The sequence below is a fragment of the Protopterus annectens genome, chromosome 6.part0, assembly GCF_019279795.1.
Source record: "Protopterus annectens isolate FY-2018-M chromosome 6.part0, PAN1.0, whole genome shotgun sequence".
In the NCBI taxonomy this organism is placed as follows: domain Eukaryota; kingdom Metazoa; phylum Chordata; order Ceratodontiformes; family Protopteridae; genus Protopterus; species Protopterus annectens.
In genome coordinates this window covers 1,559,079,308-1,559,100,876 of record NC_056737.1, presented here as the reverse complement: position 1 = coordinate 1,559,100,876, position 21,569 = coordinate 1,559,079,308, and the positions used below count along the sequence as shown (strand labels likewise).

At 45.0% G+C, this 21,569-nt stretch overlaps 1 protein-coding gene across 1 annotated transcript in view; it reads right to left on the bottom strand.

Moving 5' to 3' along the window:
- Positions 1 to 5,720: 5,720 nt before the first annotated feature.
- LMLN (leishmanolysin like peptidase) overlaps positions 5,721 to 21,569 on the bottom strand; it is a 2,253,233-nt gene continuing 2,237,384 nt past the window's right edge. Inside the window, exon 15 of the mRNA XM_044073684.1 lies at positions 5,721 to 7,138. Within this exon, the coding sequence (XP_043929619.1) occupies positions 7,038 to 7,138 (101 nt within the window). The 3' untranslated portion in view covers positions 5,721 to 7,037. The remainder of the gene's footprint in view (positions 7,139 to 21,569) is intronic.

The following is a 21,569-nucleotide window of genomic DNA, read 5'->3' as shown; positions in this document are numbered from 1 at the left end:
TTCTCAGTGATACTCTATCCTTATGGAAAATAAGGTAGGGATATTTGATGCATAATGCTTGAAGTTCTGACAGACATCTGGCCGATGTGATTGCAACCAGAAACAAAGTTTTCCAAATGAGCTACTTTAAATCATATGTAGACGCAGGTTTAAAGGGGGGAGCTGTTAGGGCTTGTAGAACCAAGGCCAGATCCCAAGGTTGTACTGGTTCTCTAAGGGGAGGTTTTAGGCGAAAAATGCCCTTCAAAAAAGTCTTACAGAGTCTGTGCAACATGAGTGAAGAGTCCTGAAAGCCAATGTGGAAATTAGAAACGACAGCTAAATGAACACGAATAGTAGAGGCTGACACCCCAGATTCAAAAAGATCTGATAAGTAATTTAATACCACCGAAACTGGGGCTGACAAGGGGTCCAATTGTTTGTTCATTGCCCATAATGTAAACCTTTTCTATTTGCTGAGATAGATTAGCCTGGTGGATGATTTATGAGATGCAATGAGAATGTTGCGCACCGGGGAGGAGAGGTTATCCTGCCTGGCAATCATTGGAAGTGGAGAAACCAAGCTGTCAGCTTCAGGTTTGTTAGATTGGGGTGAGTCAGACCCTGCAGATGGGAGATTAATGTTGGGGATGGATTGAGAATCCATGGTCGATCTAGCAGGTGAGGCCAGAGGAAGGGGAACCAAACTTGTCGAGGCCAATATGGAGCAATGAGGATCACTCTGATCTTCAACTGCCATGCTTTCTTCAGAAATTGGGAGATTAGGGGAAGAGGAGGATAAGCATAGAGGAAGATAAACATAAAGCAGACCCGAAGGCCAAGCATGGACTAGAGCCTCTCAAGGCAAATCTAGTTGCTGCACTTGTAGTTGACTGCGGAGGCGAAGAGATCGCAGCAAGGCCGGCCCCAGCGGTTGAAATTTTTTGCCGCTATCACAGGATTGAGGGAGCACTCGTGAGGTTGTAGAATGCACCTGCTCAATTTGTCCGCTATCACGTTGGAGCTCCTGGGAATGTGCGTTGCAATTAGAAAGCGGTTGGAAGCCATCGCCCATTGCCATATTCTCAAGGCCTCTCGGCATAATGGATAGGATCTGATGCCCCCTTGCTTGTTGATGTGCCAGACTACTGACATGTTGTCCGATTGGATCGCAATAGTCCCTGACAGAAGGATCGAGTGGAATGCTTGCAATGCTAATAGCACCGCCCTCATTTCTAGGACATTGATATGCAAATGGGCCTCTGTCTCCGACCAAGTGCCTTGGACCGAGTTTCTCTGATAGAGAACCCCCCCACCCCATCAGGGAGGCATCCGTGGTCACCGTGGCTTTCGGCTGATGGGGGCTGAAGGGGCGAGACCATTGTTGGGGATTTTGAGACGTCTACCAGAGCAATCTTGCTTGCATCTCTGAGTTACACTTATCTGGAAAGACAAAGGATGTTGTAGAGGGTACCGCTGAGTGAGAAGTAGCCACTAAAGAAGTCTCATGTGGAATCTGGCCAGAGGAACAATGGTGATTGAGGCTGCCATTGACACCAAGAGTTGGAGTATGGACCGAGCAGAGGATTTGTGGTGACAGATTAGCGGCTGAACCTGTTGTCTTATTCTTTGAAGTCTGTGATCCGGAAGAGATGCTGTGTAATTCCTCGTCTCCAACAGAACCCCAATGAATTCTAAAGATTGTGTTGGGGTCGTGCTGGACTTCTCCCAGTTTATAGTGATTCCCAGGTGTTGAGCTGTGAGAAGAGTGTAGTCTAGGACTTCTTCCAGTAGACGTTTGGTGGGGGAGGTAAGGAGCCAGTCATCTAGGTATAGAAACACCTGGAATCCTTGAAGTCGCAGGTGAGCGATAACCACTGCCATGCATTTGGTGAACACACTGGGGGCTGTAGAGAGACCGAAGGGCAGTGCTCGAAATTGGTAGTGACTGGCTCCTATGTGGAAGCGGAGGTATCTTCTTGAGCACTTGTCCATTTTTATATGGTAATACGCATCTTGAAGATCTATAGAGCACATCCAATCATCTTCTTCCAAAACAGGAAGGATAGACTGAACTGTGACCATCTGGAATTTCTCTGTTTTTACAAATTTGTTTAGTGTGTTGAGATCCAGAATCGGTCTCCAGTCCCCTGTCTTTTTTGGCACTAAAAAGAACCAAAAACCGGATCTTATCTGGTCTGGGGGGACCGTTTGGATGACTCTTTTTGTAGCAACTTTTGGATTTTGTGTGATGCTGCTTCCCTTTGACTGGGTGGGATTTCAGGTAAGTCTCTGGGTTGAGGTGGGACACAGATGGAAGGAAATGCGGTAGCCTCTGGATATTATCCGGTGTACCCAAGAATCAGTGGTTAAGGTTCACCAGGCTGTGAGGTACAAGGAAAAACAACCCCCGACTGCTTCCAGAGGTGAGCAGGTGAGCAACGCTTCAGGAGCGCTGGTAGGGTTGCCTAGAGAAAGAATCTCTGGAACCCCAGTTTCGCGTATCTCCCCTGCCCCGAAAAGGGTGTCTTCCATTAGAGTTTCCCCCTATGCCCCTAGGGGAGAACTCGGCACGTGCATCATGGAAAGAGCCCTGTGATTTTCTGTGCCACATCTTCCTGCTCCTCTGATTTCTGGAGTAGAATTGTTGAGGGGTGGTATGTCTGACACCAACGGCAGACAGGGTCTTGCCATTTTGTTCGCATCTTGACAGCGTATCTTTAACCTTAGGGCCAAACAATGAAGTGGCCTCGATAGGGGCGTTCATAAAGGAAGCCTTAAAGGAGTCTGCGGAGTCTGCAAAGGCAAATCTAGGCATGACGTCTCGTGACTATACCTGCACCTACCTCTCTAGCTGCTCCTTCCATTGTGTGTGAAATGAGGCGCATGGAAGAATTGGATATCAATTCTAGGGTTGCTATCTGAGAAGCTACATTGTCGCGCACCTCATCAGAAACAGCTCCTGCCAAGGTTTCAGAGAGATGGTTGATAAGGCCCCTCTGGAGCCTTGTAAAGTGTGCCATGTAGTTCAAGGACCTTACAGTGAAGGTCGATGAAGCAAACACACGCTTCCTAAGTCTGTTTATCACCCGGGACTCCTTTTTGGATGGATGGACAGTCTGGCTCTCTTCTGTCAACTCTTTTTTGGTTGCAGCCACCACCACCATGGCATGTACTGGAAGACCTTTTGACCAATTGGGATGTTCAGCAGGGGGAGATAAAATCTTGTCAGGCCTCCAAGGTACAGCTTTCCAAGGTGTCAGGAGACTTCCATGCACGCTGGATGATGAGCTGGACAAGCTCATCGGACAGTGGGGTAACCCAGGAGGTAGGGGGCTGGGTACGAAAGGCCTGCAGGAATACAGATTCCTCTGAGGAAGGGCTGGAGGGTCTCCAGTCACCCCTCTGTCTTAGGATCTCGAGGATGTCACCAAAGGACACCTCATTACAGGGTAACTGTGGGGACCCTTCCCAGTCATCAAAGTCCGTATCTTCGGTCAAAGACTCCTCAGTGGAGTTCATGTGCTACCTCTTGTATGAAGCCTTGCAAGGGACTTCCTCAGTGGGGAGCTCTGGGGAAGACTGCAAAGAGGGGATCTCCTGAGGGGGAGAAACCAGAGGCCCTTGTGCCCGGAGTCCAGTGGTTGTGGCTTGCAACAGTTGCAGCACAGAGAGGGGGTGAGGACTCCGACAGGGAGGTTTTGCCAGTGAATGCAAGTGCCCTCTCCATGGCCTGGAAGGCCGGACCGCCCGAAGAGGGATGGGAGCTTGAACCAAGTACAACAACCTTGGAACTGGGGTCACACCCCGCTCCGATGAGTCGACCCCCAGACCAGGAGTCTCAAGAGGACTGTGGAGGGCAAGGGGAGGAGGGTTCCTGGAGGGTGCCATAGAAAAAATGGCATGGAACCAAGAATGCCTACCCCCACAGTGCAGCCATTAGACTGAGAAGAGCCTGGTGCCCAGTGCACCAAGGGCCACAAGGACAACTCCGGCTTCAAAGTGAGGTCCACTGTTGGTGTCAAAGGAAGGGAAGCTGCTGTCGGAGGAGGGGCCTTTGATGCTTTCCTGGAAGTCGAAGGAGTAGTGTAAGTTGGAGTCTGTGGAGAAATACAGTCACCTTGAAGAGGGAACGCAGCTTTAGATGATTCAGAGAGACCCCTGGCCACAAGCAACTGGTCGACAAGCCACAACACATCCTGTTCTGAGAGGCTACTGGTCAACCTCATAGAGAGACCTGAAGGAGATTCTGGCCTGTCTAAAAAGGGGCTATACTGGCTTCCCATAAATGGATCCAAGGAAGGAGAGTACTTAGTCCTTGCTAGTTTGTGTGGTGCAGAGCCCAGAACAGAGGGTGTCTGTACCGAGGAGAATGGTGTCAAGATTATCTGCTCTGACAAAGGCAGCGCCATAGGTGTCAAGGATGCCTGCACTATGCAGGGCATGTGGCAAATGTCTGCACCGATGAATACGGTGCCGTCGAGGAAGGTATCTGCACCGGTAGCAACGGTGCCAAAAAGGACTGCACCAAACAGCATGTTGGTGCAGAAGGTGTCTACACCATAGTGGGCAGTATCCCAGAGGTTGACAACATTGGCAAGGACAGAGCCAAAGGAGTCTGCATCAATGGTGCCAAAGGAGACTGTACCTGTAGAGACAGTGCTAATAAAGGCTGCAATAAAACTGTCGGAGCCGTAAGTGTCTGCACCGGGAACTCAGGTGCCAGTGGCGATAAAGACGACATAGCTGGAGTGAGAATCAACTGGGGTGGTGCCGAGTCTGGGGCCAAAAGGATCACAGATGGCAGTGCCAGGCTCGAAACTTTTAGCTTTTTGTGAGTCGACTCCTTGCGAACTCCAGAGGGAGATGAAGGGAGCAACCTCGAGGAGGAAGAAGAATGGCTCTTACGGGGTTTAGCAGGAGGGGGAGAGCCCTCCGACCCAGAGACAGCCTCTCAGAAAGGAGTTTTAAGGAGGCCTTTTAGAATTAATTTATTCTTCCTTTCATTTAGAGTCCTGGTCGAAAACTTTCTACAAATCCCACGGGGGGGGGGGGGTCCACTGAAAGGTGGGAAACATTCAAGCAATAAACATAAATCATGGCCATCAGAAAACGGTAACTTACGGCCACATTCATTACATTGTTTGAAACCAACACTACTTTTCTTATCCAACATGATATGAAAGGAGAAGAACGACACTATCAAGAAGTTAAGAAAGCTACCCAGAAGAGTAAGAAAGGGAGAGAAGGATTACCAACGATGATAATGGAGAATTACCTCAAAGGTAAGAAAAGGGAAAAAAGTGTAGGGAGAGAGTGTTAAAGTTGCAATAGGGTAGGAGGATAGAGATAGTAATTGATTGACAACTTTTTAAACACTAACAATAGAAAAACTTGAAAAAATTGTTCACTTAGCTGAGAGAGAGTGGCTTGACATGGCTGTATAGCAACGTGGTAAACGAGATCCAAGGTAACAGGGAGCAGAGAGTTCTGGGTAGGATCTTGGCTTGAGAGTTTTTGGCTGACACAAGCTTGGTATGAGGCCGGCTCGGTTCTGAGGACGGACCTGATAACCCATCAGTAAGGAATGAAGGAAGATTAATAACATCAGATATGTATTTTACAACTCTGATGCATGAGATATTTGTGTACAGAGCTGTAGTATAATTGTTCTGCCACAACCTGCACACAAAGTCAAAGCAGAGCCCCCCCCCCCCAAAAAAAAAAAAAAACACCTGTGATATCTATGCACACAAGATCACATGAGAAAAGTGCTAGCAATGGTGGACAGTGATACCTGTGATCAAAGTACATCTACAGAGTACTAAGGAAGGCTATGTGGGCCTACTCCCATTTACTTCACCTACAAAGATCTCTGGTAAGGTTCCTTCAAAAGACTTTTCTGAACTTCTCTCACATCTCATACTATGCACTCTGTAGAACTTGGTGGTTAATAAGAACAAATTACTCCTAAGCTATAGACTGTCCCCTGTATGACACCACCTACTTCTATAATATGCTGCTTGTGTACAAACTATGAGGATTTTTTAATTAGTGCATCTCTGTAACCATCAACATAACTACTAAGAACCAAAGTAAGACATGGAGTGTGTCAGAAATACTTACCCCAAACAAAAGTTGTTAGGAAACTGCACCACATCTAAACTACAGAGCAGGGGAAGTTCTGACTGAAACCAAATGCCCAAAGTTACAGATTACAGACAGCTCTGTTAAAATGAGCAGTATCACCATTACAATACAGTGGTATGAACATTCTGAAACTACTCTTTCTCTGGCAAACTGACCTTTTACGAAATAGTCAGACAAATGCGCCACAGACTCAAGCCATCAGTTCATAATCTAAATTCGTACTGCTGTGTGATACCAAAGGTGTTCTTACTTTGAGATTATACCAATCAGTCAGTGCCTAAGACAATGTACATTTAGTACATTTTGCAAACTGCTGCCATTTACAGCTTGGACTTAATGACTACTAAAGAAGCAGAACACATGCCAGTATACATAAATGACCCTGACTACCAAATAACATTGACCACAGATAATCTCCTTTGTAACTTCCAATCTGGCCCAACTGTCAGATGACTACCTGACAAAACACAATTTATGGCTACATTAATACTGAGGTATTTCACAATCTAGTCCCACAGAATGCTGGCACTTGAAAAGTATCTGCCAGCTACAGCCTTCATACTCATTTGTGTAACTATCAGTACTGCACCAAACACTGACAGGCCAACGAAGCAGCCAACTGCTACCAGGAGTGATTGAGCCACAACTTCCAGAATCTTGCAGATAGATCCCTGTCACTTGCTAATTTGTTCTCTTCCTTTTCGTGTTAAGTTCAGTTCTGCCCTGCAGTGTATTAATTTGTTACACAGTGTCAGTTTTCAGCACTTGAGCCTTGTCACGAGGTCCAGTAAACGGAACAGCTGAGCCACTCAGTGCTTTCCTCAATGCAGCATACTTCTGTACCACAGCAGTGCTCTGGCCAAAGAAGGGCAATTAAACAATTTCACAGTTAAATAAATTCATTAGAATTAGTTCCGTATGCAGATGAAAAATCCTGCCAGCAGAGGTACAAGGTCAACAAATAACAGCCACAAGGTTACAACCAGGCTTGAAGAACTTGAGCATGGATCTGTTGGACAAACACACAAAGACATTTTAGAGTTAACAAGATTTCATTTTCCTTTAGCAGATAATGGCACACTCATGCTTCAAATAACTAAATAAAACAATCATTCTTATTGTCTTTAGCGATTTAAAGAGTGTTTGGCATACTAAGGAAGTGATGACAGGTGAGAACTATGCAACTAACCAAAAGTATGCCTGTTTCCTCTATTGTAATACCATAAACCTTCAATACTTACAACTAGTTATTTCTCTATGTGCATCCTGAGACTAATCAAATTAGCCCATGAATTAAGGAAACCTATTTTTCCAACAACTACTTACTTCTGGTAATATAAGAAAGCATTTTTATCACCTATCCATCCAGTTCCTAAAGAGTTTGTTCTGGTGATCATCACGGAGGCTGCAAACTGTGCAGGGTACTTCAGACTTTCCCATCCCCAACAATGGTGTCCATCTCATCTTGTGGAAGACTCAAAGAATAGATAATCCTCCCAACATGAATAGTATCTGCCTCCACCCCAACTCCCAGTGGAGCATGTTTGGTACACTTCTTGTTAGAGATGCCTAAGGAGTATCCTCAGTAGGCTCAAACCATTTCAAGTGTTACTTTTCAACTCAAAGGAGCTCTGGCTCTAATGTGGGATCTTTCCAAAAAAACAAACTTCTCACACTATCATTGACAGCGAGTCCAGTAACTCTGAAAAAGAACCTAATTTCTGCAGACTGTATCCATGATTTCATATCTTCATTCATAACCTAGAACTTGTGATCAAGGAAAAGACAGGGTCATAGATCTGACTAGTAAACAGAGCTTCATCAAATGATTCAGTTCTCACTTCACCACCACAGTCTTGTACAATGCCTATAGTACTTGCCAGCAATACACCCATCAAATACTCAGTCATCTAATCACCTCTACTTTCATTCATGATGGAACCCCCAAGATAACAAACTTCTCCACTCATTGCAGCTGCGTACAGCAATCCATCAACTTTCAGTCAGCAAAGTAGTGGATAACACAGAGCCAGAATACTGAGTATCACCCCCCCCCCCCGCCAATCCAGCTTGTTCTTTTAAAATTACTGAGTGCTTGTTCTCCATTTAATATTGCTGCAATTTTAAACTTAGTGCCCCCCCCTTTAACATGAGAAAGCTTGTTACCCTCTTTCCTATCTTCCTAACTGTTTAGTGCACACTGCAATTCATAAGATTCTAAAACATATTCTATCTTACTTTTAAAATCTACATCATGAGGGGCAAGACTAACAATCACTGGAGAAACGACATTCCATGTCCGATAGGTATGCATCTACAGTCATAACATATGGGTTGTCCTGCCTCAGGCAGCCCTTCGGTCGGCTGGATTCCAAAGTCTGGGTCTGGCCTCGGCTGATGTCGCACTTCACCCGACGTCATAGCTCCTGGGGTATAAAGGCATCAGCCGACGCCATTTTCCTCAGTGTTTCTTGCCCCAGATGCCAGGTGCCCTCTAGGAAGGCTAAATTTGGATAAAGTAGAAAATTCCAAACAGTAGAAATCAAAAATTTTATATACATATATACATACAAACAAATACACCATAATAGATTCCCCCAGCTAGCTAAGAGGGGGGTAAGTACCCTAGGAATACCACAGAGGGGAAGGAGGGTGGGTAATCCTGACTGCAGATGCATACCTATCGGACATCTACATTTATGGTAGGTACAAAACTGTACTATGTCCTTCAAGGATGCATCTGCAGTCATAACATATGGGTAGAATACCATAGCCAAACTGGGGGAGGAGGCACTAAGATAATGAAGGTGTAGTTAAGATCCCTTGTAAAACTGCAGTTGCAAAACCTGCTCGGGATCTGGAGTATAAAGGAAGATTGTAATGCTTGGCAAATGTATGTACGGAGCTCCAAGTAGCAGCTTCTAAAATGTCTTTGGTAGCCACTCCTCGTAGGAAAGCTGTAGTGGTGGCTGTAGCTCTTGTGGAGTGAGGCCTGATATTTTCAGTTGTTGTCTTTCCATGAAAAGAGTAACAGAATCGAATGCAATTTCCTATCCATTTTGAAATTGTCTGTTTGGAAATTGCTTTTCCTTGCACTCCTGTTGCATATGCTACCAGAAGCTGGTCAGTTTTTCTGTTCTTAGTTCTGTCCAGATAGTAGCGCAGTTGTCTGTGTACATCCAAGGTGTGCAGTAGTTTTTCCCCCCTGTTCTGTGCGTTAGGGAAGAACGTAGGTAAATGAATAGCTTGGTTCAAGGATACTCTGGATACCACCTTTGGCATGAAAGTAGGATTGGTTCTCAGAGACACTCTATCCTGGTGAAAGATAAGGAAAGGCTGCACTGCCATTAAGGCCTGTAACTCGGATACCCTTCTTGCTGAAGTGATTGCTAGAAGGAAGGCAGTTTTCCAAGATAAGAACTGTAAGTCTGCTGATGCTGCTGGTTCAAAAGGGGGAAGTGTTAATTTTTCCAGCACAAAATTGAGATCCCATGCAGGTAGAGGTGGTTTCCTTGGAGGTTTTACATTTTTGATCCCTCTTAGAAATTGTCTGAGGAGAGGTTGAGAGAAGATAGGAGGATCCATGTTGTACTCTGCTGAAAATGCTGAAGCATGAATCTTAATGGAAGAATAGGACAGGCCATTGTGGAACAGTTCTGCTAGGTATTCTAGGATGTGTGCTAGGTTTGCCAGTGTGACATCTGTTCCCTTTGATGCACTCCAAATGAGGAATCTCTTCCATTTGGCTGAGTATGTTTTCCTTGTGGAGGGTCTGCGAGCCTCCAGGATAATGTCCTTGACCCTCTGCGATAAAATAGGTTGGTTTTGCTTTATGCAATTTTCCAGGCAGTTAGCTGCAGTGTTTTCAAGTTTGGATGCAGGGTCTTGTAGTTGTTCTGTGTTAGAAGTAAAGGCCATAGAGGTAGAGGTCATGAATTCGTCCGAGACATGCTTCTCAGTAGTGGGTACCAATGCTGTCTTGGCCAGTCTGGAGCTATCAGAATTACCTTTGGCTGTTCCTCCCTGATCTTCAGTAGAACTTTGTACATCAATGGGAGAGGTGGAAAGGAATAAACTGTCAGGTCCTTCCAGCTGAAAGAAAGGGAGTCCACCCTCCAGGCTTGTGGGTGGTATTCTCTTGAGCAGAATTTCTTCAGTTGGTGGTTGAGTGGGGAGGCGAACAGGTCTATCTCTGGCATTCCCCATGTCTTTGTTATGGTTTTGAAGATGTCTGGATGCAGCATCCATTCGTGAGCATCCGTGGTAGTTCTGCTTACTCTGTCTGCTAGTGCATTTTCTTTTCCTGGTACGAATCTGGCCTACAGTTGAATGTTGAGATTCAGGCCTAGGTTCCACAGATCCATTGCCATCCGGCATAGAGGGTAGTAATGCGTGCCTCCCTGTTTGTTGATGTACCACATGACTGTGGTATTGTCCGTCCTTATCAGCAGGGGTCCTTGCTGGAGGAATGATTTGAATGCCTCGATTGCATGCTTCACTGCCAGCATCTCCTTTAGATTTATGTGTAGATTCAGCTGGTCATGGGACCATAGGCCTTGGATACACTTGTCTTCCATGTGTGCCCCCCAGCCTAGGTCTGAGGCGTCCGTGGTGATGGTCTGCCTTGGTTGTGGTTTGTGGAAAGGCAACCCTCTGTTGGTCTGGCAGGCCTGAGCCCACCACAGGAATTCTTGTTTCAGGCATGGAATGATTGGTATCATGGTTTCTAGACTGTGTCTGTGTTGAGACCATACATTCCTTAGGTACCATTGTAATTTTCTCATATGCAGTCTGGCATGTGGAATCAAGATTATGCAGGATGCCATGTAACCCAGGGCCTGCAGGACTTTCCTTGCAGTAAGCTGAGTTTGTCTTGTCAATGCCATGAAGTAAACTGGAAGTTGCTTTTGTTTTTCTTCTGTGATAAAAGCCATCTGAGTTACTCTGTCCAGTTCTGCACCCAAAAATGTTATCCTTTGGGATGGCACTAGTCTTGACTTCTGTATGTTGACTGTGTATCCCAAGGCTTGCAGCAGTTGTATGACATAGGTCAAATCCTTTATTATTTTTGTCTTGTTGTCCGCTTGTATTAGGCAGTCGTCCAGGTATGGATAGATTTGAATTCCCTGAAGCCTGCAATGTGCAATTACTGATGCCAGGCATTTCGTGAATACTCTGGGCGCAGTAGATAAGCTAAAGGGCAATGCTGAGAATTGATAATGCTCTGATCCTGCAAGAAATCTGAGGTGTCTTCTGCAATCTGGTCATACAGGGACGTGCAGGTATGCCTCCTTGAGATCTAGAGTCACCAGCCAAGACTCCTTGCCCAACATGGGAAGAAGTTGCTGTAGGGTCAGCATCTTGAATTCTGGTACTATGAGATATGTGTTCAGTGCGGACAAGTCGAGAATAGGCCTTCATTGAGTTTCTTTTCTTGGTACAAGGAATAGTCTGGAGTAAAATCCTTGGCCTTGTTCCATAGATGGTACCTTTTCTATTGCTCTCATCCTTAGTAAGTTGTTGATTTGTTTTAGAGCCTCTGACTTCTGGCTTGATGGAAGGTTTGGCATTCCTCTCTTTTTTGGTAAAGTGTGGAAGTGAAACCTGTAGCCTTTGTCTATTGTTTGCAAAGTCCATTTGTCTCCTGTAATGCAATGCCAGCTTTTTGAAAATAAAGCTAACTTTCCGCCCAAGGGTGCTTCCAGTTGTTCCCTGGTAGGCGGAATCAGAGCCAAGTCATTGTGTCTATCCTGTGGAAGTGGTTGCAGTCGTAGCTGTGGCGGCACTCCTCTGGTTGTCAGGTTGCCACTGACGGCCCCTGTAGGCACCCCTTGATTGACCTCTGCCTCTTGGGCGTCTATTTCTGCCTCTGTGTGCTCTGGAGGTGTCTGGAAAGGACCAATTCTTTGAAGGCTAATTTCTGCTGAACCTCGGAGGTTGGACCTGCAGAAAATCCTTGACTGTTTGCACAGATTTTGCTTTTTCTTCCACTTTCTTTAGAACCTCCTGTGCAGGGGAGCCAAATAAACTTTGTTTCTCCATAGGGGCATCTAGGAGTTTAGACTTAACATGGTCTGGCAAGGACTGCTCTTTTAGCCAGGTATGCCTTCGAATCACTGCTCCAGTCATAGCTGATCTAAATGAAGCCTCCAGTGCATCATAGCCACATTTTAAGAAATGATTACTGACCTGCTGTGAGTTGTGTACCAAATCCTGAAGGGACTTACGGTCTAAAGGTTCAGGAGAGGAAAGCTTTTTATTCAGCTGATCTAACAAAAATTCCTGGTACTGTATCATGTGAAATTGACAGTTTAAAGCCCTGGCAGAAAGAGTAGCAGAAGTATAAACCTTTTTACCCCATCTCTCTAATGCTCTTGATTCTCTTTCAGAGGGTAAGGGGTTTTTGGCAGAGGCAGCTGCAACACCCTTAGGGCCCTGAGAAATGGTTTCTGGGTCTGCAGCGTGGGCCTTATACAAGTGGAAGTGAGAATCCGGGACCCTGTAATATCTGTCAGGTTTGGCAGGGGCCGGGGGAAGAGAATCAGGGGCAGAACTGGCATCATTGTATGCATCATCAACAACTGATAGTACAGGTGGTATGGCTAAAGGCCTATGCTGTGGTAAGTGTAAAAAGGTCCTTAGTCTTTTCCTAGAATCAGAAAAATCTTGACCCTGCCATTGGAAGTGTTCCCTCATTGAGTGTAGAGTTTCCCCAAATGAAAATTCTTCTGGGGGGGGAGGCAGAAGGAATGGAGTCTTCTGCATCCGTATCCTCATAAGGTGAGTATGGTCCTTCCTGATGGTCTGATAACTCTGATCCATCCGAGGAATAGTCAGAGGAGAGAGGTTCAGGGGGTTCAGTCCTAGGCCTTTTTTCAGGAGGAGGTTGTGAGGCCCTGTCTGGGTGAGGTTGGGATCCCCTGATCCGAGAAATAAGGTCCTCAGCAAGGCTGAGAATCTGAGAACTTGATGAAGGTCTGTGAGAGGGAGCTTTAGTAGGTAAGGCCTTGGAAAAACAAGGTTACCCCTAGCTACCAAATAGGTGGCAATCCACTGAGTACAGAAGAAGTTATCAGGGACCTGGGGACCCAGGTTGATAGTAGTCTGTCATTCGACACCCATGTAGCTAAAGTAGTTAGGAAGACCTTCTACATTGCCCACCTTATCATGAAGGGATTCTCATCTAGATCAAGGGAGGTCATAGTCTCCCTATACTCATCACTCATCAGACCAATGATTGAGTACAATGCCCCATTCGGAATGTATCTGACCCGACACTTGCAGCAGCTGGAGAGGCCACAAAAGTTCCTCACCAAAAGGATAAAGGGTCTCAAACATCTGTCCTATGCTGCCCGACTGAAAGAACTCCAGCTCTATTCAGTCGCCACCGCTGCTCAGAGGTGACCTTTGCCTAACATACAAGGCCATGTCAAACCCAGATTTGATGAATATGCTTCACCTCAAAAAATCTAGATCCGTCAGAGCCACAAGGGCGGGAGACTTCAACCTCGACACGGCTATTAATAGGATGTGCTGGAGGGATAGATTCATCACCCAAAGACTCCCTATGCTGTGGAATAAAATCCCGGTATATGTGAGGCACAGCACCTCGCTGGCCTTGTTCAAGAGAAATCTTGACCAATGGATGGGAGATCGCAGATATACCCCAGGGATTACCTCAGTGTCACTGCTCAACAGAGGCACAGCAAAATAATGGGTATAGTTCCCCATACTAAAGGGGTGGCGTAAGCCACAAAACTATGGGCTAGGCTTGTAAATGCCCTCGGGCAGATAGCCTAGTATGAACCTATGAACCTATGAACCTATGAAAGTTTAGCTGCTTTAGCCCTGGAGAAGGCCTTAATAGACATAGAAGCAGGGGGTCTAGCTGCCCCACGTGCAGGAGTAGAGATGTCCAACGGAATGGTGTCGGACAATTCCTGTGTGCCTGCTTCTTCGGTATGAATTTCTGTAGCCGACTCAGCCGGGGCCTGTGAGGCCTCGGTTGTCGGAGGCATGCTTACGGCCGAAGGAAGAACCGAGGACTCGGTTTCAGCTGAAACCGAGACACTCGCGGTAGGCCTAACCGTGGTTTCAGCCGAAACCGCGGGCCGCGAGTGTCGGTCCTTTTCCTTGCGTTTTTTGGCTAAATGTGTAGTCGGAGTCTCCGACGGCATTTTATATGCAAAAGCGGGACCAAAAAACTCTTCAGCAAACTCCGACCGACGTCTAAGTGTCCGTCGGTTGAAGGAAGCACAGGCTAAACAAGCTGATACGTCGTGGGCCTAAGCAAGGAAGGCAGTAAGAGTGGAAATCCTTATGAGGTATTTGTTTCCCACAAGTTAAACAATTATTTACTTTGTCTGACATCGGCTGAGGCAAGAAAGAGTCCCCAACGGGGTACTTAGCTTTTTTAGAAGTCTTCGGTAGCTGAAATCTCTGGATCTGACCGACCGGCACTTGCGAACAGCTTCTGCTTCGGGCACCGCGCGGCAAGAAAGACTGGGAAAATGGCGTTGGCTGATGCCTTTATACCCCAGGAGCTATGACGTCGTGTGAAGTGCGACGTCAGCCGAGGCCAGACCCAGACTTTGGAATCCGGCCGACCGAAGGGCTGCCTGAGGCAGGACAACCCATATGTTATGACTGCAGATGCATCCTTGAAGGACATCAGAGGGACATTACTTCTTAGGGACTGATGATCACTGGAAAGCTTGATAACTGCCTCTTATGATTCATTTTGAGACCTGTGTTACTGTTTTGCTCCAGATGAGAGAGAGAGCAGAGGGTCATTAATTTCTGACAGTCTCTGACTGGGCAGTGTGTCTAAGAGTGAAACTTTCCTGATTTATCCGGGTGCTATTCAGGACATCTACCTGGAAAAGATACCAGCAGGTTACTGTATCCAGATCCTTCTTTAGCTGAATATTTGCCCCACATTGCTGTACTGCATTTTATCTTATAATACAGTTGTACTGCTTTTAAATCTGTGCATTATTTGCTGAGTTCCTGCAACTGAATCAATATGCAATTGCTTTTCATTTTTTGCCTGTGAGTTTCTGCACTTGTTTGGTTTATTGCTTTACCTTCATTATTTACTGCACTCAGGGAAACCTCTTAGTGTTTTTACATTAAGAAATTTTTAGTATGCCTTCTTGTGGCAGTAGGGGGTAGCCAGGTCCCTTATGGGCCGGGAATTGCCCCAAAGGGTGTGTTTCTGATTGGCCAGTTGGCTACTATTGTTTGTTTTCAAACTTTATGTGCATATATAAAGTTGTTGCATTACAATGCAGTGCCCTGTATAAACTGTACCCCCTTTGAATGACACCAAAATGTAAGCTAATTTTTAAAGTCAATTATTTTCTGTCTATATTGTGACATCATGCTTGGAGAATGTAGAATGCTGCTCAACCTAGATTCATACTGGCCTGGGACACACAGTGCAAGCACTCCATCAGGCAGCCAGAACTGACATTTTCCATATAAATATACTCCTGAAATTTCTTCAGTATGTAGTTGTGGGAGTAACTAGTTTGTATTTAGGAGCACAGCCCCATGAGTTTAGTCTTATGTCTTGACTGTAGTCTACATATTTTTACAGCAAACAAGCTAGCCAGCTCTAAACCCCTCTTGTGCCATACCCTTGTAAATCATGTAATAATAATCTGTAACAATGGACATGCACTTTACTATGTTTGTAGCCAGCTTGGTGGATATGAGTCTCATGAGGAAATGTAGCAATTGTCTCATGTTCACTGAAAACCTTCTAATTGTTAAAGTGATATGGTATGTGAGAGATGTAGTTACATGTCACTGAAGGCAAAGCTCTTGCATACAAGCACTTATAATACTAAACAGTTTGTCAGAAACACACACATTACACCTACCACACATAGTATGGACCAGACACTTAGACCTACATATGCGGAGACTCTGAAATGCAATAAATCACAAAGACTTCACAGACGTTGCACTCATACTGAATATACTCAGCAACCTCAAAAGCACTATACCAAAACAGCATCTACTACAACACACATTTCCACATCTCCCAGTGTTTCAATATATATGCCCATAAGACATACCAACAAACAAACCCAATATTTTGGTCATAGGAGACTTCACTGAGACAAACAACAAGCAATATTCCACTTACAAGGTTAAGTAAGGAAAAAGTCACAGTCAGTTGCCTACTAGGGGGCAGGGTCTGCCAGGTCATGTATGCACTCAGGCCGTTGAAACACACTCACTGGTATGACTCAGTCACAGCCCATGTGGGTGTAAATAACCTGAGATGTACTTCCAAGACTATATGAAGGGGACATGATGGAGTCCTCAAACTGTCCCCCCAGGCCGGTACGAGCCTAGCACTGAGCAGCAGTCTGTCTTTTCCAAGGATGATACCACTATACAAACAGAAAATAATGGTGTTTAACAAATGGTTTAGATTTTAGTGTCTTTTAAAGGAGGTACAGTATTTGTCAGCCTGGGAGGATATGATTGGCAGAACACACTGCTTTGCTAGGGATGGTCTGTACCTATCCCCTCTGGGTTTCGAATATTGGTTAAAACTTGTCCAACGCTCAAAGTGTCTTTTTCAGGCACTGCCAACCTGTTAAACTTTCTGATATATAAAAAAGCAACCCAATAAAATCTGAAGGTGTTATTGCTCAATGCCAGGAGCCTAAACAAGAAACTCCACTCTCTGCAAAGCCTCACTGCAGCGCAGGGCTATAATGCCCTTCCACACATTCAGATCAGTTACTGCACAGGAAGGAACAAAAGATGAAAGTGTCTCAATTTTCACCAAAGCAAACACCTTAAGACTTGTCAAACAGGATACCATGCTTGACCTCCATGTCCAAATTGCAATAGGAAAAGTCCCTTACTATATCTTTGCAAGCTAAAGGTCCCACTCTATGACCCAGGAATCCCACTGTTCTTACATGACTGTACTAGAGACACTCCCCATTCAAGCCAACACCAAATTCATGGGTGACTGACTCTCCCACTATGAACTAGGAATCATACACAACCACAAAGATACAGATACAGAGGTTCCTGAATTTTGTTAACACAAACACCCTGGACCAGATAGTCCATGCATCCACTAGGGGGCACAAACATCCTTGATCTAGTCCTCACAAATATAGACAGTACTGCACATCCCCTGCCCCATGCAATACCCTCACTGGTCAGGTTGGGCCATAAAGCTGTCTTCTTTGAAATAAAAATAAATTCCTGAACCCCAGCAAACCTTGGTATGTTTATGACTTGTTCTAAGTCATCTTGGTGGAATCCCAGCATCAACAGGCTGTATAATAAAAGAAAGAAAATCACGGTAAAAATTAAAAAGTACAATGCCTGGCAAAGGAACAACTTCCTCATCAGTCTTAAAAAGCAACTTAGCAGGCTAATCAAGTTGACCAAAGCTATGTTTGAAGCAAAACAGTCCCCCAGGCCAAGGACAATCACAAGGCATTCTTTAGCTATGTCTGCAACCTCAAAGGCAATACACAGTAATGTGGTGAGGTAATTTTAAGTGAAGCGACCTATACTGAACCTGAAGATACAGTAAGTATACTGCCCAACAAATTTAGTTACAGTTTATCCTCCTGTCACCCCAGACATCCCTCAGGAAATACCTTCAACCATAACCACCCCAACTAACACTAGTGACCAGGACTTCAATACACTCTCCAAAGCCAAAAATACTGCCTCAATGTGCTCTGATAATATCCCAGGATGCCTCCTTAACAGCATGAAACATGACCTATCACGACAACTAGAATCAAGTGCAGCCTCTCAACAGGCTTTGTGTCAAGGAAATGGAAGACTGCAACTGTCCTCCCTGTGCGCAAGGGTGGGCCATCTAAAGACCCTGATAATTACAGATCCATAAGTCTGACTAGCCTCATATGCAAGGCCATAGAAATAATAAACAATGACATAGGTTCATAGGTGTGTACTAGGCTAACAGCCCTGGAGCCTATATAAGCCTAGCCCAAGAAGATTCCCTGGCATCATGCCGCCCAAAGTTAGTTCCCAGTGTCCCTGTCAAGCAAGGCCACTGAAGTGATCCCCAGGGTGAACCTCCTATTGCCCACCCACTCATCAAGATTTCTCTTAAAGAGGGCCAGTGAAGTGCTCTGCTTGATGTGAATGGGAAGTTTGTTCCAGAGTATGGTAAGTCTCTGGGTTAGGAACCTGTCCCTCCAGCATGTTCTGTTTATTGTGGTAATGAGGTTTAGGTCCCTGGAGCGTGTAGCACAGAGGGATTGGGATTTCTTTAGGTGTAGCATATCTAGCAGCACTGGGTCAGACATGGCTTTGTAGGTCAAGCAGAGATTGCCCTAACTAGGCGATAAGAGTACAGCTGACGTTTTTTTAGTCTGTCCATATAGGGCATGTGTCTAAGGCCTAAGATCCTCTTAGTGAGGTATTTTTGTGGCCTTTCCAGTTGTTGTAGGTGTCTAGTGAGGTACATACGAGGCATTGTATTCTATAACAGGTCTAATGACGAGTGAGTACAGATGGATTATGACCTCTTTCTTTCTGGATGAGAAACCTTTTGTAATGAGATGTGCCACATAGGACTTTCTGACTACAGTGGCAATGTGCTTATCAAAGAAGAGGTTGCGGTCAACCTGTGTCCCCAGGTCTCTTATCACGCCTTTGCTGTTTAGTGGACTGCCGCCTATGTGGTAGTTCACGGGCACCAAATTTTTCCCAAAGGGAATGACAATGCACTTTTTGGCATTGAGCTTAAGGCCATGGTCCTGGCACCAGTCATTGGTGTCAGTGAGGCCTTTTTGTAGAATGTCTACATCAGTTGGAGAATCAATAATGGCTCCCAGTTTGCAATCATCTGCGAACTTGGTCAGCTAGAGTCCCTTTGTGTTGGCTTGAACTTCAGAGAAGTAGATGCCAAACAGGGAGGACCTAGGACCACTCCCTGTGGGACACCACTTGTAATTGGTCAGTAGTCAGATTTGAAATCTGCTACTTTCACAGTGTGAGTTCTATCAGTGAGCCAGTTGGCTCTTATGACATAGGGGTTTATGCCTAGTTTAGTGTGTCTATCTATGATTCCTGAGTGAAGGATGGTGTTGAAGGCCTTGGCAAGATCTAGGTAGGCTGTGTGAACTACGCTGCCCTCATCCAGAGCTCTGGTGACAGACTCGAAGAAGTCTATCGGGTTGAGCAGGCATGATCTACCTTTCACAAACCCAAACTGCATGGGGTCCAGAGTTTGGAGATTCCCTATGTCCTTATTTATAAGGTCCATGATGATGTGCTTCACAGCCTTATATATCAGACTCGTCAGACTAATGGGCGGTAGTTCCCAGGGTCTGTAGTCACTCCTCCTTTGTGGAGTGGAATGACCATAGCAGTGCACCATTCGGAAGGAATAAAGCTGGAAATGAGGCTGTGATTGAACAGGGTACTCAGATGTGGTGCCAGTTCACTTTGTAATTCATGTAAAACACAGCCAGGGATATTATCAGTTCCCATGAAAGCTGTATTCTTGGCTTTGAACAGTGTGGTTTTTACCATGTAGCTGTGATAATAGGGACTTGGCATTCCTCAGGTATTGTGATAGCCCAAGGTGGGTGAAAGGTGGGTAAACTCTTTCTACAAGTCTATAAACCCAGTATTAACATAGGTAAAATACTTTATAAACAATCCATCTCCCTTATTTGGAATAATCTTCCACTCCATATTAGAAGTCATACATACCTCTCTTCCTAACTTCAAACATGACCTTATTTTGTACCTCCATAACAACCCTATATGTACCTGTAACCATCATACTTAACTCCTCCCTTTCCATATTCCAATTTCTTCACTAGACCTATCATCAAGACCTTTTTCCTCTTTCTTTATCCAATCTGCTCTTCTTTCTATAGCCTCCCTCTTTATATAATTTACTTTATCCTACTGCTCTTCTTTTTTTCTCCTCCCTCTAGATCACTTCATTCCTCCTCTACTCCTATCTTCCTTTGCACTTTCCTTCTTCTGACCTTGTATATAGCTATGTACTATTCTTTGGATTACATTTATTTTTCTTATCCATTGTATCCATAAGTTTGTTTTGCTCTTTATATTATTAACTTGTCTCTATTTGTATGTATTTGTATGTTTTGTTTGGGGCTTTTCCCCTCGGGTCTCCACTGAAAATGGGTAATTTCTTACCCAGTTGGACTAACCCGGTTAACAAATGTGAAATAAATAATAAATAAATAAATAAAGTTCGCATTGAACCTGCCGGCCAATATGTTGGCAATATCAGTTGGTTCTGTGTATGTATTGCCATTGTGCTGGAACTCAGAGCAGATCTGAGTATTGCCATGTAGATTCTTGACATAACTACAGAATGCCTTGTGGTTGTCTTTAGAATCTGCAGCAATTTTGTTTTCGTAGCTAGCTTTAGAGGATTTGGTGATGGATCTCAGTTTTCTGCTGAGGTAAACAAGGGAGTTTTTCCACTCTTGGGAATTCACCCTTTTCTGCAACAGTTTTTTCCTTCTGTTGTAGAGTCTGTTTATGGTGGGAGACCACCAGATTGGCTTCCTTTTTTTTGGAGGAGAGCATCTTGGTTCTGTTTGGTATGGCCCGTTCCATACACTTGTGAATGTGCTCATACAGTGCATTGGTGTATGATTCAGCAGTCATGGACCTATTTCCATTTCCATGGGTGTTGTGAAGTTAGCCACCTCTGTTTTTATAAGCCCAAAATGGGCTTTGGAGAAGGTTTTTATGGTGGCTTCCTTTTGGGGGGGGGGGGATATCCATGGTGATTAGCTTGTGGTCAGATCTGACCAGGGAGGAGTTGATTATAGGTGTAGAGCAACAGTTGCCCAAGTTGTTAATGACCAGGTCAAGGATGTTTCTATCCGTGGTGGGGGTAAGAATGAGTTGGTTCAGGGTGTTGGAATTAATGAATTCCAGAAAACGTTGAGCAAGTGTGTTGGTACATTAGTAATTTTCCCAGTTAATGGAGGAGTAGTTAAATTCTCCCAGTATAAGGGTATTGGGTTGTACCCTAATATTTTCCAGTGTGTTTAGGAATGTGGGTGGGAGTCTTGGGACATGCTGGGGGATCTATAGCAGGCTACAACATGGATTGCAGTTTTACCCAGTGTTAGTTGTACCTGAAGCATCTCTGATGTGTTATGTTGGGCTATTAGTCTGGAGGTGTGCATATCCTTTATGAATATGGAGACACCACCGCCTTTAGTGGTTCAGTCCAGGTTTAGGGGCCGAAAGGTGTGGTATGAATTATAGCCTGGTAGTGCTGGGGTGCTCTCTGGAGCCTTGAACCAGGTCTCGGTCACTACACAGATGTCAATGTTCTCCATTCTAAGGAGTGCTTCGAGCGAGTGCATTTTGAGATTTAGACTTCTAGCGTTGAGTAGCATAACCCTCAGATTTTGTTT